This window comes from Coregonus clupeaformis, unplaced genomic scaffold (assembly GCF_020615455.1).
Source record: "Coregonus clupeaformis isolate EN_2021a unplaced genomic scaffold, ASM2061545v1 scaf0160, whole genome shotgun sequence".
Taxonomy (NCBI): Eukaryota; Metazoa; Chordata; class Actinopteri; order Salmoniformes; family Salmonidae; genus Coregonus; species Coregonus clupeaformis.
Genome location: NW_025533615.1, coordinates 141,374 through 168,256, shown reverse-complemented (window position 1 = coordinate 168,256; position 26,883 = coordinate 141,374). Strand labels below are relative to the sequence as shown.

At 44.4% G+C, this 26,883-nt stretch overlaps 1 protein-coding gene across 2 annotated transcripts; it reads left to right on the top strand.

Moving 5' to 3' along the window:
• The first annotated feature begins 392 nt into the window (after positions 1 to 392).
• On the top strand, positions 393 to 25,464 carry mtmr9 (myotubularin related protein 9). Of its 2 annotated transcripts, none has more exons than XM_041866066.2 (11): positions 393 to 649; positions 2,267 to 2,451; positions 2,649 to 2,757; positions 3,363 to 3,488; positions 4,564 to 4,737; positions 5,270 to 5,487; positions 8,593 to 8,754; positions 9,384 to 9,525; positions 14,949 to 15,169; positions 18,136 to 18,287; positions 25,115 to 25,464. In XM_041866066.2, the coding sequence occupies exons 2-11, from the start codon at positions 2,270 to 2,272 to the stop codon at positions 25,276 to 25,278; spliced, it is 1,650 nt and encodes a 549-aa protein (XP_041722000.1). In that variant the 5' UTR covers positions 393 to 649; positions 2,267 to 2,269; the 3' UTR covers positions 25,279 to 25,464. The 2 variants fall into 2 exon arrangements, with proteins under 2 accessions (XP_041722000.1, XP_041721999.1); XM_041866065.2 differs by having other exon boundaries at positions 2,237 to 2,451.
• Positions 25,465 to 26,883: the final 1,419 nt, after the last annotated feature.

Below are 26,883 nucleotides of genomic sequence, written 5' to 3'. Positions count from 1 at the left end.
TGGCATTCTGACTGCAGGAATGTCCACCAAAACTGTTGCCAGAGAATGTAATGTTAATTTCTCCACCATAAGCTGCCGACATCGTCATTTTAGAGAATTTGGGAAAACTCATTCTGATTGGCTGGGCCTGGCTCCCCAGTGGATGGGCCTGGCTCCCAAGTGGGTGGGGCCTATGCCCTCCCAGGCCCACCCATGGCTGCGCCCCTGCCCAGTCATGTGAAATCCATAGATTAGTGCCTAATTAATTATTTCAATTGACTGATTTCCTTATATGAACGGAAACTCAGTAAAATCGTTGATGTTGCGTTTATATTTTTGTTTAGTATAGATCAGTGCTGCATTGACCACCATGACCATCGTCTCACTGGCACCACCTGCTGGCTTCTCAAACTTCCGTTTCAGGGGATGAAGGCGCCGCCGCTGACTGTTTCATTCGAATAGTTAGATCAGATACATATATGTAGCATCTATAGTGTCGTCGTGAGTTAGAAATCGTTTTCAATTGATTGGCAATTTCTACAGATATTGGACACACATTGTTCGGAACCTTAATGTCAGATGTCCTCTTGTTCCAGTCGGCGTGTTTTTGTATTCGCACTTCATTCTCGCTCAACCTGTAAAATCTGTCAAACATCAGGAGAGGAGCCAGGTAGGATGCTAGATACATTTTAAATCTAAATTGGTATTGTGGGACGTGTTGGTTAACCGATGTATCTGACAAAGACATCATCAGCTTGGTTACACGTTCTGCTGCAGCACATACGCAGCTAGCTAGTTATTGTTAGCTAACATTAGATAGGAAGTTAACGTTAGCTCGCTAACTAAATCTGTCATTTGTTGATAACAACTGAACGATGGTCCACCGCACGCTACTTTATTCTGTTACCAGTATAGCCTTCTGTCAGGAATCAAAGATACATGCTTGTATGAGCTAAAATGATCAAACATCAGCCTATTAGCTAGCTAGATGCATAGCCAGTAGCTAACGTTAGGGGAGCTAGCTAAGAGCGTAGGCTGTGGTTTATGCCGCGTTCAAAACAACTGCGTACTCGGAAATTTCCGACTTCAGTGCGTTCAAAACAACTGGGAATTCGGAAAAAAAACTATCTCCAACTGGGAAAAATCGATTTGAACGGTCATCCAACTCGGGAACTCGGGCCTCTTTCTAGAGCTCAGACCTGAAGAACACTGACGTCATGATTTTACCTAAAAGTTCGCAGTTCTGAACGCTGCATTAGGGCTGTCACTCCTATCTTATGGTGCTTTCAATACAAATAATGCCGCGTTCAAAACAACTGGGAACTCTGAAATCTCTGCCTTCCGAACGTTCAAAACACCTGGGAACTCGGATAAAAACGAGCTCCGACTGGGGAAATCGATTTGAATGGTCATCCAACTTGGGAACCCGGACCTCTTTATAGAGCTTTGACTTTCCGATCTGAAGGTCATGATTTGACCTCGTATTTTCAGTTCCCAGTTTTTGTGAACCCGGCATAGTTATTCGTAAAAAAGCCAATCATGACGTCAGTGATAATTTGACAGATACATAACTTATGACATTTGGCTGTGGTAACTTTTGCCGCTTTCAAAACAACGGGGAACTCGAAAATCTCCGACTTCAGTGAGTTCAAGACAACTTGGGGGGGAAAAAAAGCTCCTTCTGAGAAACATATTTTGAAAAGGTCATCCAACTCAGAATTCCAAGTCAAACTCTGGCATCTGTGCTTTCAATACAACAGTGAACTTGGAATCTTAAGGTCGGAAAGTCCGAATTCTTGAAAAATGCCAGTGTCTGACTTGGAATTCTGAGTTGGAGCTCGTTTTTTCCCAGTTGTCTTGAAAGCACCATTTGATTACCAGTAAGTTGGCACCAAGCGCATGTAGCTAGCTAGGTGGCCAAAGCTAGTATTGCAAGCACCTGATGTCTATCAAACATTAAATTTCCTGTAGCTCAGTTGGTAGAGCATGGCGCTTGCAACGCCAGGGTTGTGGGTTCGTTTCCCACGGGGGGCCAGTATAAAAATGTATGCACTCACTAACTGTAAGTCGCTCTGGATAAGAGCGTCTGCTAAATGACTAAAATGTAAAAAATAAACTGCATCCCCTGGTTGAAAAGAAACAGGCTGCTCGACTCCCCGGGAAGTGGGAAAACAGTAGCAAGTGCAACTGAGTGGACTATCCTGGTTAATTAACAAATACAAAAGGCTAGCTAACTCACACTATCGCCTCATGGTAGGCTGTCTGTCTGTGTCTCTGTTTTTTTTAGGAAATGGAGTTTGCGGAGCTGATTAAGACCCCCAGAGTGGATGGGGTGGTGCTGAGGAGGCCCTTCCTGCCCACGGTGGAGGGAACTCTCTGTCTAACAGGACATCACCTCATACTGAGCTCTAGACAGGACAACACCGAGGAACTCTGGCTGTTGCATGCTAACATCGACGCCATAGAGAAGAGGTGCGTCTGTGTGTAGGGGGGATATTTGGGGTTAGGGTCTTGCTAGTAGGTGTAAAGACCTAAGTGTCAGGATCAGGGTGAGGGGGGGGGTCAATGTTAGGATCAGGGGTGATGGTAAGGAGGGGGTCAGGGTTAGGAAGGGGTGAGGGGGTCATGGTTATGGTCAGTGTTAACCCTCTCCTCCCCCCTGTCTGCAGGTTTGTGGGGTCTCTGGGCACCATCATAGTCAAGTGCAAAGACCTCAGGGTGATTCAGCTGGATATCCCTGGCATGGAGGAGTGCCTCAACGTCGCCAGCTCCATCGAGGTGAGGAGAGACTACAGTCGCCATGTTTTATATTGGAACCGCAAAAGGAATGAATAGGAACAATGCAGAAGGACCAGTAAACTAGGCTCTGGTGTCGATCCCACCATGGGGATACACCTCCAGAGGAGTTTCTGTGGTTATAATCTCGTTCCCAGACACTTCCGCCTAAATGCGTGAAGAGTCTGGTGGACCAACGCATCAAACTTGGCCTTTGTTAGCCGATGCAGAGAGCCGAAAGAACCCCCCCGGCGCCAATAGAATTGGCTTAATCTACCCACCAATCATCTCCGACAACACCTTCCCCCTAACTCCCCCCCGCCCCCCCGTACGCTAGCAAACCACAAGCACAGAGCCACGCCTCAGTCGTGTGATTCACTAACATTAAAATAACTAATACTTTACTCAGTAGGTCCCATAGAATTATATGGTCTCTCCTACTAAGGCCAACTTTGAGTGGTTGATATCCCAGGTTTATATGTGCAATAGCCTGGGGAGGAGGTTACTATGGTTCTCACAAGTTGTGGTCCCCCTTCTCTATGACGTGTGCACTCGTTCACTATAAAGTGCATCATCAACATAATATATCTCCTCTCTCTTTCCTCTAGGCTCTGTCCACTCTGGACTCTGTCTCGTTGATGTACCCGTTCTTCTACCGGCCCATGTTTCAGGTCATCGAGGATGGATGGAACTCTTTCCTTTCAGAGGACGCCTTCAAAGACCTGGAGTCCATGGTAATGTAGGGCTGCTGGGACCTGCTCCGATAATACACTGAGTGGACAAAACATTAGGAACCCTTTCCTAATATTGAGTTGCACCCCCCCTTTTGCCCTCAGAACGGCCTCAATTCATCAGGGTATGGACTCTACAAGGTTTAGAAAGCGTTCGACAGGGATGCTGGCCCACGTTGACTCCAATGCTTCTCACGGTTGTGTCAAGTTGGCTGGATGTCCTTTGGGTGGTGGACCATTCATGACACACACGGAAAACTGTTGAGCAGCGTTACAGTTCTTGACACAAACCGGTGCTCCTGGCATCTACTACCATACCCCGTTCAAAGGCACTTAAATATTTTGTCTTGCCCATTCACCCTCTAAATGGCACAGATACACTATCCATGTCTCAAGGCTTAGAAATTATTCTATAACCTGTCTCCTCCCCTTCATCTACACTGATTGAAGTGGATTTAACAAGTGACATCAATAAGGGATCATAGCTTTCACCTGGATTCACCTTGTCAGTCTGTCATGAAAGAGCTATGTGTTCTTAATGTTTTGTACACTCAGTGTAGATTGAGCTAATTACCATTGCATGTTAAATGGCTGTTTCTAATTGCCACTGGATGTTAAATGGCTGTTTCTAATTGCCACTGGATGTTAAATGGCTGTTTCTAATAGCCACTGGATGTTAAATGGCTGTTTCTAATTGCCACTGGATGTTAAATGGCTGTTTCTTTTAGATCTAGATGTTTTGGTTTCCAGGTTTATTTGTCAAATAAGGAAAAAAGCTCTTGGGGTTCATTATGTTCATTTTCAATAGTTGTAAATAATGTTCTGTCAAATCAAATGTATTTTATAAAGCCCTTTTACATCGGCAGATGTCACAGTGCTATACAGAAACCCAGCCTAAAACCCAGCTTTCCTTAAGTATTTTAATGATCAAGTCCCTCCACCCCACCCTCTCCTCTCCCTCCACCCCACCCTCTCCTCTCCTCTCCTCTCCTCTCCCTCCCTCCACCCCACCCTCTCCTCTCCCTCCACCCTCTCCTCTCCTCTCCTCTCCCTCCCTCCCTCCCTCCCTCCATCCTAGACTGAAGAGTGGCGTCTGAGTGATGTGAATAAGGACTACAGTGTGTGTTCCTCCTACCCTCCCCTGGTGGCCGTACCTAAAGATGTGGATGACGACACCCTAAGGAAAGCTGCCGCCTTCCGCCACGGGGGGCGCTTCCCCGTTCTCAGCTACTATCACAAGAAGAACGGCATGGTGAGAGGAGAGCACAGCACCATGGGAAATGGAGTTCACAGTCACTGTTCTCGCCCACCATGTTCATCATTTGTGTGCCAGAATGACTTGAGGTCTCTTGGCTTTTCAACATATTAAACCCCAACTGAAATGGTCTATTTGAGTCAGATCTTAAAGGGGAAACTCCACCCAAAAACTATATTTTGGAATTTGTTTCATTCGTCCATTGTTGATATAGTCCCAAAAATGTTTTGCATGTCAGCAATCAAGTTTTCAACGTAAATAAAAATACAGAAATACAGCCAGTATGATAGTTTTTGGGTGGCGTTTTCCTTTAAGCCTGTAAATGTAGAAAAAGTATAATCTTTCTGTATGGACATAAATAAATTTACATTTTAGTCACTTAGCAGGCATTCTTATCCAGTGACTTGGTCAGATAAAACCATAGCAAGAGTGAAATATAACAACCTAATTAACCAATCAAAATGCTCCATTTCTGTCTTCCTCTGTGGTGTCTACTCCTTGACCCCTGACCTCTAATCCCTGTCCCCAGGTGATGATGCGTTCAGGCCAGCCTCTGACCGGCACCAACGGGCGTCGCTGTAAGGAAGACGAGAAGTTGATCAACGCCACGTTGCGGGCGGGGAAACGCGGCTACATCATCGACACGCGTACCGTCGGCGTAGCGCAGCAGGCCAAGGCACGGGGAGGAGGGTTCGAATCAGAGGCCAACTACCCACAGTGGAGGAGGATTCACAAGGCTATAGAGAGGTGATGGAGGTGATGGATGGAAGGGAGGGAGAGGTATACGATAACTGATCTAATAGAGAATGATAGAGGCCTCTACTAGCCAAAAGCCTGTATTAGCATGGGCAGCACCATTTGAGATCAGCCAATTTATTATACTTGTGAGCAAACATTCCATAACTGCAGGTGGCAAAAAAAATCACCAACCTTGGCTTTATACCTGTTCCAACAACACACTCCAGGTGGCAGTGTGCACCCTTTCAGTTTGTTTACCAACATAGAAGAAGAAAAATGGACTACTTCAAAATGGAAATTGCCTCCCTGGCGCTGCCTGTGCACTCACAGACGGCGTAATGGAAATGATACAGACGGGTTAGCTGACAACGTCACAAGAAACGATGTGCGCGCGTCGACGGGGCGGAAGGCCGTGTGGTGTTATGGTTCTGGACGGTCAGATCGCTACCAACAATGACAAGAAGATGCCATGTGGGGAATCGTAGGTGGCTCGTTTTACCTTTTGACTCATGTCACATCAATGCTAATATGGCAAAAAAATTATTGCTTGTTAGCTAGCTAACCAACAACTGTAACGATGTATTTGAGAGACAACAAGTCACCAACTCGGCTACTTCCTGTGCCTCGACCTGTTGCTTTGGCCTGTTGTCTCCGAGGTTTTACCTTGTTTTATTTTGTTTCATGTATGTTTGTGTCAACACTTGCTACCAACTAGCCAGCTAGCTAGCTAGGTTGCAATGGAGCCCACTTCTTCTGGAATAGCTAACGAACGTTTCCAGCGCTGTAGAAGCTGTGTTTTATTACTCTCTTGTCCAGGACAGTATTGAAAATCCGGAGTTCCAATGTGGCAATTGTTGGCTAGCGGAGGATTACAGGAATGAGGTGGCTATGCTTAGCAAGCAAATCTTAATTCTGCGCAAACTTATGCGGAAAACGCAAATTGGAACTTTCTTGTTCTCAACTCCTGTTGCTGGACGCCGCTCGGGCCTGATGGATGTTTCCCCGCCTTGTCATCTGTCCCTATCCGAATGGGCTGTGCTACCTGGAACTTGCCTGCCAAGGAAGTCGTCTCCATCTGCTTCTCCTCCTCCATCTTTTAATGGAGTAGACGGAGAACAGCAAGAAGATTGTTCGAATCAGCGCTGGTCCCATGTCACAAGTTGTGGAAACTGAAGGCAGCGGCATGCTGCTAAGCGGACTGGAGTGACTGCGAGAGGTCCGGAGCAGATCGACATGAGGAATAGCTTTCGCTGCACTGGTGCCTGATCTACCGGCGCCTTCATAGCTGGAATTGTCTGCGTTGGCGATGCTGACTGCAACGACACTGACGCCAGCAGCGGCTATGTCGTCGAGTTCGGCTCCTTTCCCTCTCTCTGGATCTGATGGGTCACTGCCTGCTGTGGGAGGTCTGGACCTATCGCCGGGAGCAGCGGGCGTACGCTATCCTGCTTCTCGTGGACCCGTGAAAGGTTCAACAAATTGTGTGAGGGGTGGGAATGGGCGGATTTCTCCATTCCCTTCTCCGGCCGTTGTATTGGGCAGTTCAATGGTGAGAAATGTCTCAGTCCCTGGAGCAAAAACGTTGTGGTATCCAGGAGCACGAGTACAGGACATCAATAAGCTGCTCCCAAACATTTTAAAACCAGCATCAGGAAATTGAGTCTATCATTGTTCATGTGGGATTCAATGACATTATGAAGGGCAGCTCAGAACAGCTGAAGATGGATTTTAAAGAACTGATTGGGTCACTGCTTGACACCAACAAACGCCCCATAATATCTGGCCCACTGCCCTCCCTAAATCGTGGTTTTATTGACCATTTTGATACCTTCTGGAAACAAAGCTCGTTTTATAAGGAGGATGGGATCCACCCAAATCAGTTGGGTTCCAGGATCCTTACACAGCATTATAAGGCTGCGTTGAGACAATTACTTATCAATGACCCAAATTCAGCTCAGTTAATCCCTAGCATTGTGTCGCTGAGTTGTCATAACCTACCAGGGTAGTTACAAACAGCACAGGAATGAAATCATCATGTATTGATCACATCTTTACTAATGCTGCAGAAATTTGCTTAAAAGCAGTATCCAGATCCATCGGTTGGTAGAGCGTGGCGCTTGCAACGCCAGGGTTGTGGGTTCGATTCCCACGGGGGGCCAGTGTGAAAAAATAAAAATTATGTATGCACTCACTAACTGTAAGTCGCTCTGGATAAGAGCGTCTGCTAAATGACTAAAATGTAAATGTAAAAATGTGATCACAATATAGTAGCCATATCTAGGAAAACCAAAGTTCCAAAGGCTGGGCCTAATATAGTGTATAAGAGGTCATACAATACGTTTTGTAGTGATTCCTATGTTGGTCCGTGGTGTGTAATGAGGAGCAAACAGACACTGCACTTGACACATTTATGAAATTGCTTATTCCAGTTCCTAATAAGCATGCACCCATTAAGAAAATGACGGTTAAATCCCATTGGAATGATGAGGAATTGAAAAATTGTATATTTGAGAGGGATGAGGCAAATAAGTCTAGCAGCACAACCGATTGGCAAACATACTGCAAATTGAGAAATCATTTGACTAAACTGAATAAAAATAAGAAGAAACTACACTATGAAACAAAGATAAAAGACATAAAGAATGATAGTAAAAAGCTTAAATGAAATTTTGGGCAAAAAGGCAAACTCAGCTCCATCATTCATTGAATCAGATGGCTCACTCATCACAAAACCCACTGATATTGCCAACTGCTTTAATGATTTTTTTCATTGGCAAGATTAGCAAACGTAGGCATGACATGCCAGCAACAAACGCTGACACTACACATCCCAGTATATCTGACCAAATTATGAAAGACAAGCATTGTAAGTTTAAATTCCGTAAAGTGAGTATTTTCCAGGAGAGCCTGATAAAGCTGGTAGAAGCCTGTAATGACCTCCCATCTCCTCTCTCCCCCCAGGTCCAGTATTCTCCAGGAGAGCCTGATAAAGCTGGTAGAAGCCTGTAATGACCTCCCATCTCCTCTCTCCCCCCAGGTCCAGTATTCTCCAGGAGAGCCTGATAAAGCTGGTAGAAGCCTGTAATGACCTCACATCTCCTCTCTCCCCCCCAGGTCCAGTATTCTCCAGGAGAGCCTGATAAAGCTGGTAGAAGCCTGTAATGACCATAGCCACAGTATGGACCGCTGGCTCAGTAAACTAGAGGCTTCTAACTGGCAGACTCACGTCAAGGAGATCCTCACTACTGCCTGTCTGGCTGCTCAGTGCATTGACAGGTAGGTAACTACTGTAGACATCTCTCTCTGTTTCTCCATCTCTCTGTTTCTATCTCTCTATATCTGTCTGTTTCTGTCTCTCCTTCTCTATATCTCTCTGTCTCTCTCTCTCTCTCTCTCTCTCTGTCTCTGTCTCTGTCTCTGTCTCTGTCTCTGTCTCTGTCTCTGTCTCTGTCTGTCTCTCTGTCTCTGTCTGTCTCTCTCTCTGTCTCTCTGTCTCTGTCTCTGTCTCTGTCTGTCTCTCTGTCTCTGTCTGTCTCTCTCTCTGTCTCTCTGTCTCTCTGTCTCTCTGTCTCTGTCTGTCTCTCTCTCTCTGTCTCTGTCTCTGTCTCTGTCTCTGTCTCTGTCTCTGTCTCTGTCTGTCTCTCTGTCTCTGTCTGTCTGTCTCTCTCTCTCTCTCTGTCTCTGTCTGTCTGTCTGTCTGTCTGTCTGTCTGTCTGTCTGTCTCTGTCTCTCTCTGTTTCTATCACTCTCTCTCTCTGTTTCTATCTCTCTATATCTGCCTGTTTCTGTCTCTCTTTCTCTCACTGTTTCTCTATCTCTCTGTTTCTCTATATCTCTGTCTCTCTCTCTCTCTCTTTAAGTTAAACTCAATTAACCATTCTCGCTCTGGCGGCTGTGTGTCTCAGGGAGGGTGCGTCAGTACTTGTGCATGGGACAGAAGGGACGGACTCGACCCTACAGGTGACGTCTCTAGCTCAGATCATCCTGGACCCGGCCTGCAGGACCATACAGGGATTCCAAGCTTTAGTGGAGAGAGAGTGGCTCCAGGTAACACACAGACAGACAGACACTCTGAGCCTGAGCTATCCTGACAGTAAACCCTCAAAGGTTTCAAAACAATACAGACATTTCAAGTGTTATATTATCAGCTATGTACATTGTTTTAGCAATGTGCAAGTAGTTGTAGTATGAATATTGGGGGAAGATAAACAAACAGATAAATATTGGTTGTATTTACAATGTTTGTGCTCCACTGGTTGCCCTTTTGTCATGGCAACGGGCCACAAATATTGCTGCTGTGATGGCACATTGCAGTATTTCGCCTAACAGATATGGGAGTTGATCAATATTTGATTTGTTTTCAAATTCTTTGTGAGTCAAGGAACAGAAACAGAACCGGGAACGAAAGCGATCCATACCGTTCCGGAACAGAAACTTTATTTTAGAAGCATGGGAACCAGTTAATAACGTTCTAAGTTCCAGTCATTTTTTTGTAGTCCCACAAAAAATGCAACCAAGCGCCTATGCGAAGCCCTCACTCTGTCACTCAGAAACCTATTCCAGTGTCTGCCTGCAAGATGAACATCCTTGCCAGTGTGTGTGAGTGTTCAGGCTACCTGCCCCTCCCCCTTCCGAAGCACAGGCTACTGTACTGACATTACAAGCATGATTCAGAAGATGGGGAGAGAGATTTTTAATTAGCTAGAGAAGAATGGATTAACTTTTTCAATGCTAGTTATGGATACTATAGGCGTAGTTTTCACGTTTCTCTATCCGCACTGATTGGTGAAGTAATTTTAATGAGCTAAATGTAAAAAACGGTTGATTTCACATGTTAAAAAAAAGGAACAGGAAAAAACTAAATAAACCGGTAAAAGATTTTCGGGGTCGAACCGTTTAGGGCCAGATAGCGTTCCAGTTTGCTCAGTTTTTTGTTTGATTCCTTCCAGTGTGTCAAGTAATGATCTTTTTGCTTTCTCATAATTTGGTAGGGTCTAATTGTGTTGCTGTCCTGGGACTCTGTGGGGTCTGTTTGTGTTTGTGAACAGAGCCCCAGAACCAGCTGGCTGAGGGGACTCTTCTCCAGGTTCATCTCTCTGTAGGTGATGGCTTTGTGGGGGAATTTGTGGGCATCGCTTCCTTTTAGGAGGTTGTAGAATTGAACAGTTATTTTCTGGATTTTGATAACTAGTGGGTATAGTCCTAATTCTGCTCTGCATGCATTGTTTAGGGTTTTGCGTTGTACACAAAGTATATTTTTGTAGAATTCTGCATGCGGTCTCCATTGGGAGTTTGTCCCATTTTGTGAATTATTGGTTGGTGAGTGGATCCCAGACCTCACAACTATAGAGGGCAATCGGTTCAATAACTGATTTAAGTATTTTTAGCAAGATCAATTTGGATGGCGACTTTTATGTTCCTTTTGATGGCATAGAAGGCCCTTCTTGCCTTGTCTCTCAGATCGTTCACAGCTTTGTGGAAGTTACCTGTGGCACTGATGTTTAGGCCGAGGTATGTACAGTTTTTAGTGTGCTCTAGGGCAACAGTGTCTAGATGGAATTTGTATTTGTGGTCCTGGCAACTGGACCTTTTTTTGGAACACTATTATTTTTGTCTTACTGAGATTTACTGTGAGGTCGAAGGAATTGTCCGTAGAGCTCCGAGACAGGATTGTGTCGAGGCACAGATCTGGGGAAGGTTACCAAATCATTTCTGCAGCATTGAAGGTCCCCAAGAACACAGTGCCCTCCATAATTCTTAAATGGAAGAAGTTTGGAACCACCAAAACTCTTCCTAGAGCTGGCCGCCCGCCCAAACTGAGCAATCGGGGGAGAAGGACCTTACTCAGGGAGGTGACCAAGAACCCGATGGTCACTCTGACAGAGCTCCAGAGTTCTTCTGTGGAGATGGAACCTTCCAGAAGGACAACCATCTCTGCAGCACTCCACCAAAGGCCTTTATGGTAGAGTGGCCAGACGGAAGCCACTCCTCAGTTAAAGGCACATGACAGCCCGCTTGGAATTTGCCAAAAAGCACATAAAGACAAGATTGAACTCTATAGCCTGAATGCGAAGGGTCTGGAGGAAACCTACGGTGAAGCATGGTGGTGGCAGCATCATGCTGTGGGGATGTTTTGCAGCGGCAGGGACTGGGAGACTAGTCAGGATCGAGGGAAAGATGAACAGAGCAAAGTACAGAGAGATCCTTGATGAAAACCTGCTCCAGAGCACTCAGGACCTCAGAGTGGGGTGAAGGTTCACCTTCCAACAGGACAACGACCCTAAGCACACAGCCAAGACAAGGCAGGAGTGGCTTCGGGACAAGTCTCTGAATGTCCTTGAGTGGCCCAGCCAGAGCCTGGACTTGAACCTGTTCGAACATCTCTGGAGAGACCTGAAAATTACTATGGGATATTGTGTGTAGATTGTTGAGGGGGAGGGGGGGAAACAATTTCATCTATTTTAGAATAAGTCTGTAACGTAACAAAGTGGAAAAAGTAAAGCGGTCTGAATACTTTCCGACTGTAATACACTTAGAAATGTCCTTGTTTTTGAAAGAAAAGCAAACATTTTTGTCCATTAAAATAACATCAAATTGATCAGAAATACAGTGTAGACATTGTTAATGTTGTAAATGGCTATTGTAGCTGGAAACGGCTGATTTTTTAATGGATTATCTACATAGGCGTACAGAGGCCCATTATCAGCAACCATCAGTCCTGTGTTCCAATGGCACGTTGTGTTTGCTAATCCAAGTTTATCATTTTAAAAGGCTAATTGATCATTAGAAAACCCTTTCGCAATTATGTTAGCACAGCTGAAAACTGTTGTTCTGATTTAAAGAAGCAATAAAACTGCCCTTCTTGAGACTAGTTGAGTATCTGGAGCATCAGCAATTGTTGGTTCGATTACAGGCTCAAAATGGCCAGAAACAAAGAACTTTCTTCTGAAACTCATCAGTCTATTCTTGTTCTGAGAAATGAAGGCTATTCCATGTGAAAATTGCCAAGAAACTGAAGATCTCATACAACGCTGTGTACTACTCCCTTCACAGAACAGCGCAAACTGGCTCTAACCAGAATAGAAAGAAGAGTGGGAGGCCCCAGTGCACAACTGAGCAAGAGGACAAATACATTAGTGTTTGAGAAACAGACGCCTCACAGGTCCTCAACTGGCAGCTTCATTAAATAGTACCAGCGAAATACCAGTCTCAACGTCAACAGTGAAGAGGCGACTCTGGGATGCTGACCTTCTAGGCAGAGTTGCAAAGAAAAAGCCATATCTCAGACTGGCCAATAAAAAGAAAATATTAAGATGGGCAAAAGAACACAGGCACTGGATAGAGGAAAATTCGAAAAAGGTGTTATGGACAGACAAATCGAAGTTTGAGGTGTTCGGATCACAAAGAAGAACATTTGTGAGACTCAGACCAAATGAAAATATGCTGGAGGAGTGCTTGATGACATCTGTAAAGCATGGTGGAGGCAATGTGATGTTCTGGGGCTGCTCTGGTGGTGGTAAAGTGGGAGATTTGTACAGGGTAAAAGGGATCTTGAAGAAGGAAGGTTATCACTCCATTTTGCAACGCTATGCCATACCCTGTGGACGGCGCTTGATTGGAACCAATTTCCTCCTACAACAGGACAATGACCTAAAGCACAGCTCCAAACTATGCAATAACTATTTAGGGAAGAAGCAGTCAGCTGGTATTCTGTCTATAATGTAGTGGCCAGCACAGTCACCGGATCTCGACCCTATTGAGCTGTTGTGTGGGCAGCTTGACCGTATGGTACGTAAGAAGTGCCCATCAAGCCAATCCAACTTGTGGGAGGTGCTTCAGGAAATATGGGGTGAAATCTCTTCAGATTACCTCAACAAATTGACAACTAGAATGCCAAAGGTCTGTAAGGCTGTAATTGCTGCAAATTGAGGATTATTTGACAAAAGCAGTTTGAAGGACACAATTATTATTTCAATTAATAATCATTATTTCTAACCTTGTCAATGACTACATGTCCCATTCATTTTGCTATATTTCCTATTCAAACTAATTTCATGTATGTTTTCATGGAAAACAAGGACGTTTCTAAGTGACCCCAAACTTTTGAACAGTAGTGTATGTTGAAGAGGGTGGGGCTCAAGCTGCATCCCTGTCTCACCCCACGGCCCTGTGGAAAAACATCTGTGTGTTTTGTGTACATTTATTTTATAATATCGTAGGTTTTCCCTCCACCGCTTTCCATCAGTTTATACATCAGGCTTTTTTTTTTTAAAGCAACAAAGTATGAGAATATGTTGTTTTGGTTTGTCAATATAGCCTTGTTCATATTTGGCAATTTTTTTAATTACTCATTCAATTATTTTTTTGCATATCGTATTCAAATCTGTTCTTTTTCCTGCAGTCTGAACAGTCAAAAAGCACATGGAATATGATATTTCAAGCCAAATTTCAAATCACCTTCGTAGGTCAAATCTGATTTATTTGCCCTTAAGTGGTTTTTAGACTGTTATTTGGCTTGTTGCTGGCTAGCTACTCTTTTGACAGTTTGACAAGAACATGTGGAAGCTAACTAGCTTGTTTACAAACAAATTAGTGATTGTGGCTAGCCAAAAAGGACTCGTTTTGAAAGTTGGATCATCTTTTACTTTGGGGTTTTAAAATTGTTCTTACACTGATTTTCACCATTCAAAGCAACTGGGAAACATCCATAGCAGGCATTGTTGTCACCTTCGCTTGCTATATAACTTCTGAGTGATACGAATCATGAGCACCACCACCAATTGGCCTACACCACTGTGTACACATCGTTACTATGACAACTAGCATAGCCATGTCAGCAAATGACTGTTGTCTGAACACTCACATCCGATTTGGTCACTTGTAACTTGCTGTTTAGACAGTCAGTATTCCAAAACGGATTTGAAAAACAACTGATTTGAGAATTAAGGCCTGCAGTGTGAACAAGGCTTAAGGTTGTGCAGGGTGTATACGTGGTCTGTGAAACAATATTTTGGTAAGAAGCCAATTTGACATTTCCTCAGGACATTGTTTTCACTGAGGAAATGTTGGAGTCTGCAGAGGATTTTTCATTCAGAGACTGCTGTTGAAACAGATTCCATGGTAATTAATGGGGTCAAATTTGTCTCCCACTTTTGTGGATTGGGGTGATCAGACCTTGCTTCCAAATATTGGGGAAGATGCCAGAACTTAGGATAATGTTGAAGAGTTTAAGAATAGCCTGTTTTGAATTTGTTGTCTGTATATTTTATCATTTCATTTAGTATACCATCAACACCACAGGCCTTTTTTGGGTTGGAGGGTTTATATTATGTCCTGTAGCTCATCCAATGTAATTGGAGAATCCAGTGGGTTCTGGTAATCTCTAATAGCGGATTCTATGTTTTGTAAACGGTCATGTATATGTTTTTGCTCATGGTTCTTTGTTATATGTCTCTCCCTCCTCCATCTAGGCGGGCCATCCGTTCCAGCAGCGTTGTTCCCAGTCAGCCTACAGTAACAGTAAGCCCCGTTGTGAAGCCCCGGTGTTCCTGCTCTTCCTAGACTGTGTGTGGCAGATCCTCCGCCAGTTTCCCTGCTCCTTCCAGTTCTCGCAACACTTCCTGGTTCTGCTCTTCGAACACGCCTACGCCTCGCAGTTCGGGACCTTCATGGGTAACAGTGCTTCCGAGAGGTCAGTCAGAGAATTACGTCCTGAGAGTCATACGTTATGTTTAGTTATGACTTATTCCACATTGTTGTTGTGTTACAGCCTGAATTCAAAATAAGATTAAATGTATTTATTTTCTCACCCGTCTGCACACAATACCCCATAATAACAAAGTGAAAACATGTTTTTGGAAATGTTAGCAAATGTATTGAAAATTAAATACAGAAATATCTCTTTTACATAGGTATTCACACCCCTGAGTCAATACATGTTAGAATCACCTTTGGCAGCGATTACAGTTGTGTGTCTTTCTGGGTAAGTCTCTAAGAGCTTTCCACACCTGGATTGTGCAATATTTGCACATTATTCTTTAAAGAATTCTTCATGTTCTATCAAGTTGATCATCGCTAGAAAACCCTTTTCAAGTCTTGCCATAGATTTTCAAGCCAATTTAAGACAAAACTGTAACTAGGCCACTCAGGAACATTCAATGTCTTCTTGGTGAGCAACTCCAGTGTATATTTGGCCTTGTGTTTCAGGTTATTGTCCTGCTGAAAGGTGATTTAGTCTCCTAGTGTCTGTTGAAAAGCAGACTGAACCAAGTTTTCCTCTAGGAGAAAAAAAACTCCCTAGTCCTTGTTGATGACAAGCATACCCATAACAGGATGCAGCCACCACCACGCTTGAAAATATGAAGAGTGGTACTCAGTGATGTGTTGTGTTGGATTTGCCCCAAACAAAACGCTTTGTATTCAGGACATAAAGTGAATGTCTTTGCCACATTTCTTTTGCAGATTTACTTTAATGCAAACAGGATGCATGTTTTGGAATATTTTTATTCTTTACAGGATTCTTTCTTTTCATTCTGTCATTTAGGTTAGTATTGTGGAGTAACTACAATGTTGTTGATCCATCCTCAGTTTTCTCCTATCACAGCCATTAAACTCTAACAGTTTTAAAGTCACCATTGACCTCATGGTGAAATCCCTGAGCGGTTTCCTTCCTCTACGACAACTGAGTTAGGAAGGACGCCTGTATCTTTGTAGGGACTGTATTGATACACCATTCAAAGTGTAATTAATAACTTCACCGTGCTCAAAGGGATATTCAATGTCTGCTTTTTTTTATTTTTACCCATCTACCAATAGGTGCCCTTCTTTGCTGGGCGTTGGAAAACCTCCCTGGTCTTTGTGGTTGAATCTGTGGTTGAAATTCACTGCTCGACTGAGGAACCTTACAGATAATATTATGTCTGAGGTACAGAGATGAGGTAGTCATTCAAAAATCATGTTAAACACTATTATTGCACACAGTGACTCCATGCTATTTATTATATGACAAAAGGGTGGAATACTTATTTACTCAAGACATTTCAGCTTTTCATTTTTAATTAATTTGTAAACATTTCTAAAAAACTTAATTCCACTTTGACATTATGGGGTATTGTGTGTGTGGGCCAGTGACAAATAAATCTCAAATTCAGGCTGTAACAACAAAATGTGGAAAAGGTCAAAGGGTGTGAATACTTCCTGAAGACACTGTATATCTACATGTCATCCATGATATTCCCTTTATAGTGCTGTACATTTGACCAGGGCCCATACAGTACATTGCCAGTTCTGCTGTTTCCCCTGACCTTTAACCTGTGACCTGGTCAGCCAGTCACAGGTCAGCGTTACCTCCGACAGAGTCAGCCAGAGAGTGTGTGGTCTACAGGGGATAATCTCTGTTCACTGGGGATACACAAGTTACTGCTCAAGTTCCCCCTCTAAGTCTGACACTAATACGTCTTTAAAGACCCACTGAACAGGCCGATTGGCATGTTTTTCTGTTGCTCATAAAAATAAAAAATAAAGATTTCAGTCTTGGAGGTGTGTTTCCTGACCGATTCCACGTTTGGGTAATAATGTTTGTCCCCCATGAAACACTGCCTATTTCACTTCCTCAAAATCCCCAGAATGAATCGAAGATAACTCAAGGAAGCAGTCATTAATTCTGATGTTCTTTTCCGAAGTTGTTTGGTGCAGCAAATGGACATCGTCAAATCAAAACCCAACCTTTTTTAATTTACCAGTTGTGACTCATGGATGTGAAAAATTATCCTATTTACACTTTGTAGTCAATTTTGACACCTAGAATAACTGTTTCTGTTTTAATATCGATGCCATGAGCCGTTTTCAAAGTTTTTTTTTTATTGTTTTTTTTTAAAGGCAGTCCCTCTTTAAGAGTGCATCCTAAATGGTACCCTATTCCCTTTATAGTGCACTACGTGCTCTGCTCCCTATTCCCTTTATAGTGCACTACGTGCTCTGCTCAAAAGTAGTGCCATCTGGGACGCAGCCGTGCGCGTCACTCAGGGGGAGTCTGTGCTGACTGGAGTGTGTTCACCTGCTGTTCCAGCTCCACCTGCCTTACCTCCAGCTGGGGGAATTTATCCTTCAGTTCTCTGTGCTGGGAAGTTGACTTTTCTCTTGGGGTTGGTCGTCTGTGGGGTTATTTAATGAAGAGGTCTGGTCTGACCCGCTCGGGGTGGGGGTATCTTTCTCAAGGGAGAGCTTCTCCTGCTGAGCTATTTCTTTGATTAGGTGAAAGTCCAGCTGGAACTGTTTGGTGTTGCCCTGTACCAATACTGTTCCAGATTTAGTCCTCGTTGTCTAGTATCCTGAGTTTCCACCCGTCGCTAACACCCCTCCTCTTAACAGAGGGGTAGTGTGCTAGTATAGCACTGTGCCATGCCAGGGGATGGTCTGTGTGGAAGATAAGGTTGCTTATGTTCCCATTTTTATAAAAGTCAACAAAAAGTGTCTCTTGAGTTCCCATAAGGAGCTTCATTCTGTACTCTTTTCGTGTCTTTTCATTATTTACATACACATTTTAATGACCTCTGAACAACGGGAGGGGGGGTGCTTCTGGGCCTGGAAATGATTGATTTCCCACTGTTTATCCCCCCCCCACACTTCTGTCTCTCCCTCTCTCCCTCCACCCCCCAGGTCTAAGTTGAACCTGTCTCAGAAGACGGTCTCTCTGTGGTCGTGGGTGAACCGGCCCCAGGAAGTGGAGAGGCTGTCTAACCCGCTCTACGAGGCCAACTGTCTGGTTATATGGCCCTCTGTAGCCCCTCAGAGCCTGCTACTATGGGAGGGTAAGAACCTTGCTCCATTCCTGACCCCTGATCCCTGACCTCTGACCAAACGTTCTGCCCACTCCCAGGTCGGTGTTTCAGTCTATTCACGAGTAGAGTGCGTTTAGGGGAGCTCGACACTTACTCATTCGGACAAACGACTTGCAACATCAAAAATTCCAAACCACATTTTGTGTGAGAGCAGTTTTTTATTTTTAGGTTGGGAGTTACTGTTAATGTTACAAAATATCTGTTGTTGTGCAACATTGTGACCAATTATTATAAAATATTGTAGTCAGGCAACATATGAAATGTGAATAGGCAACATTTCATTCCGAAGTCGGAGTTTATTTTCTCTCACTTCAGATCAAATAATGTCCACCATTGATTTCAATAAATGTTGCGTTGTTTTTTGCTTGGTTGCGTCATATTTCTTTGCATACTTTCTGTTGCTTGCATTGATGCATGCTTCAAAATATGTACATACGGAGTACACGTTCGAGAAGTGCCCTCCGTGCTCCGTTTTGCATACTTTGATTTGGACTCATACTCCCATGCTCCAATGTGCGTGCTCGGAGCACGGTGGCATGCATTTTGAGGAACGCCCCATGTGTGTGTTTAGCGTGTTTTTTTATCATGTGTCATCATACTGCCTGCTCTCTTCATCCTCCTCCCTCATTTCCTCAATCTCTCCTGGTCACCTTCTTTCAGTCTCGCTCTTCCTACATATACTCACCAGGAGGGGGCAGTGTGCTGCTTGGTGTTTTAAAACCACTAAACCAGGAGGGGGCAGTGTGCTGCTTGGTGTTTTAAAACCACTAAACCAGGAGGGGGCAGTGTGCTGCTTGGTGTTTTAGAACCACTAAACCAGGAGGGGGCAGTGTGCTGCTTGCGTGTTTTTAGAACCACCTCTCTAAACCAGGAGGGGGCAGTGTGCTGCTTGGTGTTTTAAAACCACCGAACCAGGAGGGGGCAGTGTGCTGCTTGGTGTTTTAGAACCACTAAACCAGACCAGAAATAAAACAACTTTCGGAAGAGTCAACAACGACAGGCATGTGTGTGTCAGGGCTCGAACATACAGGGGAGGTTTTTGGGAACTCTCCAGGCCAGTCGATAAACAGGGGAGGTTTTTGGAAACTCTCCAGGCCAGTCGATAATCCCTGTCAGTGGCCAGTGGAAAAAAATATTGTAATAATTATATTTTTAATCTAGGCTATATAATTGATTTTTTTAAAAACAGATGGATTCCCGAAGCTGTTCGTTATGTTGATTTTAATTTATCGCGCGCGCTGCACACATATATAGATAATCTGTCGGTCAGAGAGAGAGTGCACAAACAGATGTTTTTTGCGTGGAGCGAAGGCCGACAGCGACAGGGTACGAAATATGTTCCAAGTTTATATCTACCAGTAAATGCTAAGGCAGGAATGCGTATGCAAACCAGGTATTTAAAAAGTTCAGTCTCTTAATATTTTTATGCGCAATTCAGTCTTTCATGGAATAGCCTACCTTGAAAATCAGACATTTCCTCTAGGCTATTTGGTCCTTGAAAAGTCCTTGGAAGTTGGTAGCCAATTTAGAAATTCTACTGCTCCAATATAATTATTCCGTGATTTTCATTTCTGATCCGTTTTTTATGAGAGATGTAGGCACTTTTTGTCTGTTTCCCGCCGTTTTAATTCAAAGGTGTTGCACCAGTCTGTTATTATGAATGTTGGCTTCAACTTGGTTTTCCATACAAAGCGTTCCATTATAAAGGAACCAGGTTTTGGGTCTCTTTCTTGTTTTGAAACATGCCACAGTAACCCTTCTAACGCTTCCAACATCTCAAATGGAGAGACTGATCGCTACATGGACAGTGTGTTTGTGTCGGGAGCATGTTGTCTATTTAGTCAGGCAATGGCCATATTATCCTGACATATTGCGGAACGTAAAAATAATGTGAATGTCAATGCATAATGCCATTTGTGTAGGCCTAATTAAAAAATTCATTATTCTTAAAGTGGTAATGCATACTTTTTTTGCTACATTTTTGGGGGATTTTTTTTCTTCTATAGGCTATTACAACAAATATCAAATCTAGGTCCTTGAAAATGTATAATTAAGTGCTTAGAAAAAGTCATTGAATTTGACTTGCCAATGTCTGTATGAACTCTGTATAGGCTACCTGCTCAGCCTGCAAATGAAAGATAAAATCCCCTGCTATTGAAATTATGCACGCATCATATGCCTTCCTGTCAGATCTTGACCCAGGCCAGTGTATTCAGGCCGGTAGCTGTCAGTTTGCACTGGCCCGGTGTGCCCCTGGCCCGGTGTGCCCCTGGCCCGGTGTGCCCCTGGCAAATTTACCTGAATGTCAGGCCCTGCTGTGTGAGGTGCGCGTAGGGCTGTTATGGCTCAACAAGCTCTGTCTCACATCAGAAGTAATGTTCATCAGTGGTTCTCAAACGGGTTAAGGTTTGGGTAGGCTTTAAACAAAAATAAAAAAATAAACAACTTTCTATCACTGGATTTGAACATGCAAGTAAACTGCAAAGAATTCCAGTTGCCTGAAACTGATCTGTCTAGTTCCTCTGGATTGTTTAAATGAAAGACAGACCATTTATGAAAGTCAGGCAAGATTATTTTTGTAACCAATAGCAACCAAAATACAAAGAATTCCAGTACTAATCTTTCTGGTTCCTCTATGTGAAGGTGAAAACAGGCAGTATATGCCACCTCTGTGTGTAAAATAGCTAGGTTCATTAAAATTTTCGGATAAGTAATCGGGCAACCCAAAGATACTCCTAACTTGACTAATGGGCAAGTGCCTTTCAGAGTTTAATGTAAATCCCTGGACAGGCTTACGAAGCTCATATTACCAGACGTCACTGAATTCCACCCTGGCATTATCTCCATAGCTGGGATGGTAGCTATTTGTGGCACGTTGACTGACTCTCTCTCTGCCCCCCTCCTCCAAAGTGTCCTGCGTGGTTAGCTTATTATAGGACGTCCTTACGGATATTGGGGTGTCCTCACTCACTGTCACTGTGTAGTAGGGATGTCTCCACAGAAGGTTACGTGCTAATTACCGATGTCCACCAGATACATATGCGTTTTTGTTTTGCCGGATGTCTAGGCCGCATTTTCCGCACTTGACACCCAAGTGCTTCTCTTTTCAACTAGCTAAAAGCTATTGGAGTCTGTGTGTTATAGATATACAGTGGGGGGGGAGTATTTAGTCAGCCACCAATTGTGCAAGTTCTCCCACTTAAAAAGCTGAGAGAGGCCTGTAATTTTCATCATAGGTACACGTCAACTATGACAGACAAATTGAGAAGAAAAAAATCCAGAAAATCACATTGTAGGATCTTTTAATTAATTTATTTGCTAATTATGGTGGAAAATAAGTATTTGATCACCTACAAACAAGCAAGATTTCTGGCTCTCACAGACCTGTAACTTCTTCTTTAAGAGGCTCCTCTGTCCTCCACTCGTTACCTGTATTAATGGCACCTGTTTGAACTTGTTATCAGTATAAAAGACACCTGTCCACAACCTCAAACAGTCCCACTCCAAACTCCACTATGGCCAAGACCAAAGAGCTGTCAAAGGACACCAGAAACAAAATTGTAGACCTGCACCAGGCTGGGAAGACTGAATCTGCAATAGGTAAGCAGCTTGGTTTGAAGAAATCAACTGTGGGAGCAATTATTAGGAAATGGAAGACATACAAGACCACTGATAATCTCCCTCGATCTGGGGCTCCACGCAAGATCTCACCCCGTGGGGTCAAAATGATCACAAGAACGGTGAGCAAAAATCCCAGAACCACATGGGGGGACCTAGTGAATGACCTGCAGAGAGCTGGGACCAAAGTAACAAAGCCTACCATCAGTAACACTCTACGCCGCCAGGGACTCAAATCCTGCAGTGCCAGACGTGTCCCCCTGCTTAAGCCAGTACATGTCCAGGCCCGTCTGAAGTTTGCTAGAGTGCATTTAGATGATCCAGAAGAGGATTGGGAGAATGTCATATGGTCAGATGAAACCAAAATAGAACTTTTTGGTAAAAACTCAACTCGTCGTGTTTGGAGGACAAAGAATGCCGAGTTGCATCCAAAGAACACCATACCTACTGTGAAGCATGGGGGTGGAAACATCATGCTTTGGGGCTGTTTTTCTGCAATGGGACAAGGACGACTGATCCGTGTAAAGGAAAGAATGAATGGGGCCATGTATCGTGAGATTTTGAGTGAAAACCTCCTTCCATCAGCAAGGGCATTGAAGATGAAACGTGGCTGGGTCTTTCAGCATGACAATGATCCCAAACACACCGCCCGGGCAACGAAGGAGTGGCTTCGTAAGAAGCATTTCAAGGTCCTGGAGTGGCCTAGCCAGTCTCCAGATCTCAACCCCATAGAACATCTTTGGAGGGAGTTGAAAGTCCTTGTTGCCCAGCGACAGCCCCAAAACATCACTGCTCTAGAGGAGATCTGCATGGAGGAATGGGCCAAAATAACAGCAACAGTGTGTGAAAACCTTGTGAAGACTTACAGAAAACGTTTGACTTGTGTCATTGCCTTTACACGGATCAGTCAAGGACAGCTTTTTTCCATCTACGTAACATTGCAAAAATCAGAAATTTTCTGTCCAAAAATGATGCAGAAAAATTGATCCATGCATTTGTTACTTCTAGATTGGACTACTGCAATGCTCTATTTTCCGGCTACCCGGATAAAGCACTAAATAAACTTCAGTTAGTGCTAAAACGGCTGCTAGAATCCTGACTAGAACCAAGAAATTTGATCATATTACTCCAGTGCTAGCTTCCCTACACTGGCTTCCTGTTAAGGCAAGGGCTGATTTCAAGGTTTTACTGTTAACCTATAAAGCGTTACATGGGCTTGCTCCTACCTATCTTCCGAGTTGGTGGCCTGCCGTACATACCAATACGTACGCGTACGGTCACAAGACGCAGGCCTCCTAATTGTCCCTAGAATTTCTAAGCAAACAGCGGGAGGCAGGGCTTTCTCCTATAGATCTCCATTTTTATGGAACAGTCTGCCTACCCATGTGAGAGACGCAGACTCGGTCTCAACCTTTAAGTCTTTACTGAAGACTTATCTCTTCAGTAGGTCATATGATTGAGTGTAGTCTGGCCCAGGAGTGTGAAGGTGAACGGAAAGGCTGGAGCAACGAACAGCCCTTGCTGTCTCTGCCGTGGCCGCTTCCCTCTCCACTGGGGTTCTCTGCCTCTAACCCTGTTGCAGGGGCTGAGTCACTGGCTTGCTGGTGCTCTTTCATGCCGTCCCTGGGAGGGGTGCGTCACTTGAGTGGGTTGAGTTACTGACGTGATCTTCCTGTCAGCGTTGGCGCCCCCCCTTGGTTTGTGCTGTGGTGGAGACCTCTGTGGGCTATACTCGGCCTTGTCTCAGGATTGTAAGTTGGTGGTTGGGGATATCCCTCTAGTGAAACGTCGGGGCTGTGCTTTGGCGGAGTGGGTGGGGTTATATCCTTCCTGTTTGGCCCTGTCCGGGGTTTTCTTCGGATGGGGCCACAGTGTCTCCCGGACCGCTCCTGTCTCAGCCTCCAGTATTTATGCTGCAGTAGTTTGTGTGTCGGGGGGCTGGGGTTAGTTGGTTATACCTGGAGTACTTCTCCTGTCTTATCCAGTGTCCTGTGTGAATTTAAGTATGCTCTCTCTAATTCTCTCGCGTTCTCTTTCTCTCTGAGAACCTGAGCCCTAGGACCATACGTGCAGGACTACCGGGCATGATGACACCTTGCTGTCCCCAGTCCGCCTGGCCTTGCTGCTATTCCAGTTTCAACTGTTCTGCCTACGGCTACGCAAACCCCTACCTGTCCCAGACCTGCTGTTTTCAACTCTAAATGATCGGCTATGAAAAGCCAACTGAGAGACCTGAGCCCTAGGACCATACGTCGGGACTACCGGCCGTGGTGACTCCTTGCTGTCCCCAGTCCGCCTGGCCTTGCTGCTATTCCAGTTTAAACTGTTCTGCCTGCGGTTATGGAACCCCTACCTGTCCCAGACCTGCTGTTTTAAACTCTAATGATCGGCTATGAAAAGCCAACTGAGATTTATTCCTGATTTTATTTGACCATGCTTGTCACTTATGAACATTTTTGAACATCTTGGCATGGTTCTGTTATAATACCCCCACCGGCACAGCCAGAAGAGGACTGGCCACCCCTCATAGCCTGGTTCCTCTCTAGGTTTCTTCCTAGGTTTTGCCTTTCTAGGGAGTTTTTCTTAGCCACCGTGCTTCTACACCTGCATTACTAGCTGTTTGGGGTTTTAGGCTGGGTTTCTGTACAGCACTTCGAGATATTAGCTGATGTAAGAAGGGCTATATAAAATAAAATTGATTGAAAAATTGATTGATTGCCAACAAAGGGTATATAACAAAGTATTGAGAAACTTTTGTTATTGACCAAATACTTATTTTCCACCATAATTTGCAAATAAATTCATTAAAAATCCTACAATGTGATTTTCTGGATTTTTTTCCCTCATTTTGTCTGTCATAGTTGACGTGTACCTATGATGAAAATTACAGGCCTCTCTCATCTTTTTAAGTGGGAGAACTTGGACCATTGGTGGCTGACTAAATACTTTTTTCCCCCACTGTAGCAGTTCATTGTCTATTACTGTTCAACTGTCTCTCTCTCTCTCTCTCTCTCTCTCTCTCTCTCTCTCTCTCTCTCTCTCTCTCTCTCTCTCTCTCTCTCTCTCTCTCTGGCTCTCTGGCTCTCTGGCTCTCTGGCTCTCTCTTCCCCTCTCTCTCTCTCTTTCGCTCTCTCTCTGTCTCTGTCTCTGGCTCTCTCTTTGGCTCTCCCCCCCTCCAGGTGTGTTCCTGCGTTGGAAGCGCAGCTCCAGGTGTCTGGACGAGGCATATGATGAGATGGTTCATATCATACAGTACAACAAGGAGCTGCAGAATAAAGTCAACAACCTCAGGAGACAGCTGGCCCAACTGGAGACTGAGGACCCTCTGCTGCAAACACCATAGGAGAGGAGAGGAGAGGTGGAGATGAGTAGGGGTGGAGGAGAGGGAGGAGGAGAGGAGAGGAGGAGAGAGGAGAGGGAGGAGGAGAGGAGAGGTGGAGATGAGTAGGGGTGAAGGAGATGAGTAGGGGTGAAGGAGCGGTGGAGAGGAGATGAGTAGGGGTGAAGGAGAGGAGAGGTGGGGAGGAGAGGAGAGGGAGGAGGAGAGGAGAAAGGGCGGTGAAGGAGAGGAGAAAGGGCAGTGAAGGAGAGGAGAAAGAGAGGTGAAGGAGGGGAGAGGTGGAGATGAGTAGGGGTGAAGGAAAGGAGATGAGTAGGGGTGAAGGAGAGGAGAGGAGAGGTGAGGTGAAGGAGAGGAGAGGTGGGGAGGAGAGGAGAGGGAGCGGAAGAGGAGGGAGAAGGAGAGGACGAAGATTAGAGGAGAGGAGACAACACTAGGTTACTACTCAATAGAGACCTGAGGCTGTATCTATCAAACATCTTGGACAGGAGGGACCTGATCCTAGATCAGCACTGTTATTTATTATTATATAAAAGGCTAAACTGATGCTCACGGTCCCAGAAGAAGAGAAAGAAAACCCAGGGAAAGACATGAACAGGGACGGGGTAGAGGGACTGGGTGCGAGAGACCGAGGCCCTTTTTGAATACTTTAAAAATGCTTGCTCATCTTTAAGTAATGCAGTAGATTCCTTGCTTTACACCAATCCACAGGGAGGGAGAGACTGTATGTATGTACGTACATATTACAGACACGTATAGATATGTTCGTCATGCTAGCCCCGGTCACCGGCTGCCCAACCTTTAGTAACCCCACACCTAAAACACAGAGTAGACTCACGTTCACGCACCTCAGCCAGATTATGAAAGGTTCTGATTGCTGGGATACGAGGACACTTTGTAGCACTACTCTGAGTAACCATGGCAACACGTGCCAGTGTGCTTTGGACACACAGACACGCTGACCAACTTATGATTTATTACATTCCAAAAATCTGGAGGTTTGAAAATACAAATGTTGAAAAAATTAAAACATATCGTCGCTGTCTAAAATAAAACCATATATCTCCAAAATGGAAACTTTTCATCAAATTGAGAGAAGAAAATACTACATTTAACCATAGTCTTGGTACATGTTACTACTGCCATTGCTGTTCTGCTTTAAAATAGCTTTTTGGGAGAGGTATTTCATGTGTAATATTGTTATTATACTAGCTAACTACAGTAGATGGAAACTTAATTATGTTGTATATTTAACACTATGATGTACCTGTTTTGTAAGTTTTAATTGACTTGCTGTCTTCATCGGCCAAAATGTCTTAAGATAGCAGTATAGGGTGGTCAACAGGGTTGGGGTTCATTCCATTTCAATCCAGAAAGTAAACCAAATTCCCGAATGTTCCTAGTTAAAATGCATTGAAGAAAATTGGAATTGGAATTGGAATTTCAGTGCACTTCCTGAATTTAAATGGAATTGACCCCAAACCTTGGTGGCCCTTCGATCACCTCTGACCAGAACATCGACCGTCATCTTCTGTTCATTTCCTGATGATTCTACATGTTGAGTCGCCGCCGGACGTTGACACCCAGCGGGGCTAACATCCTTCTGCT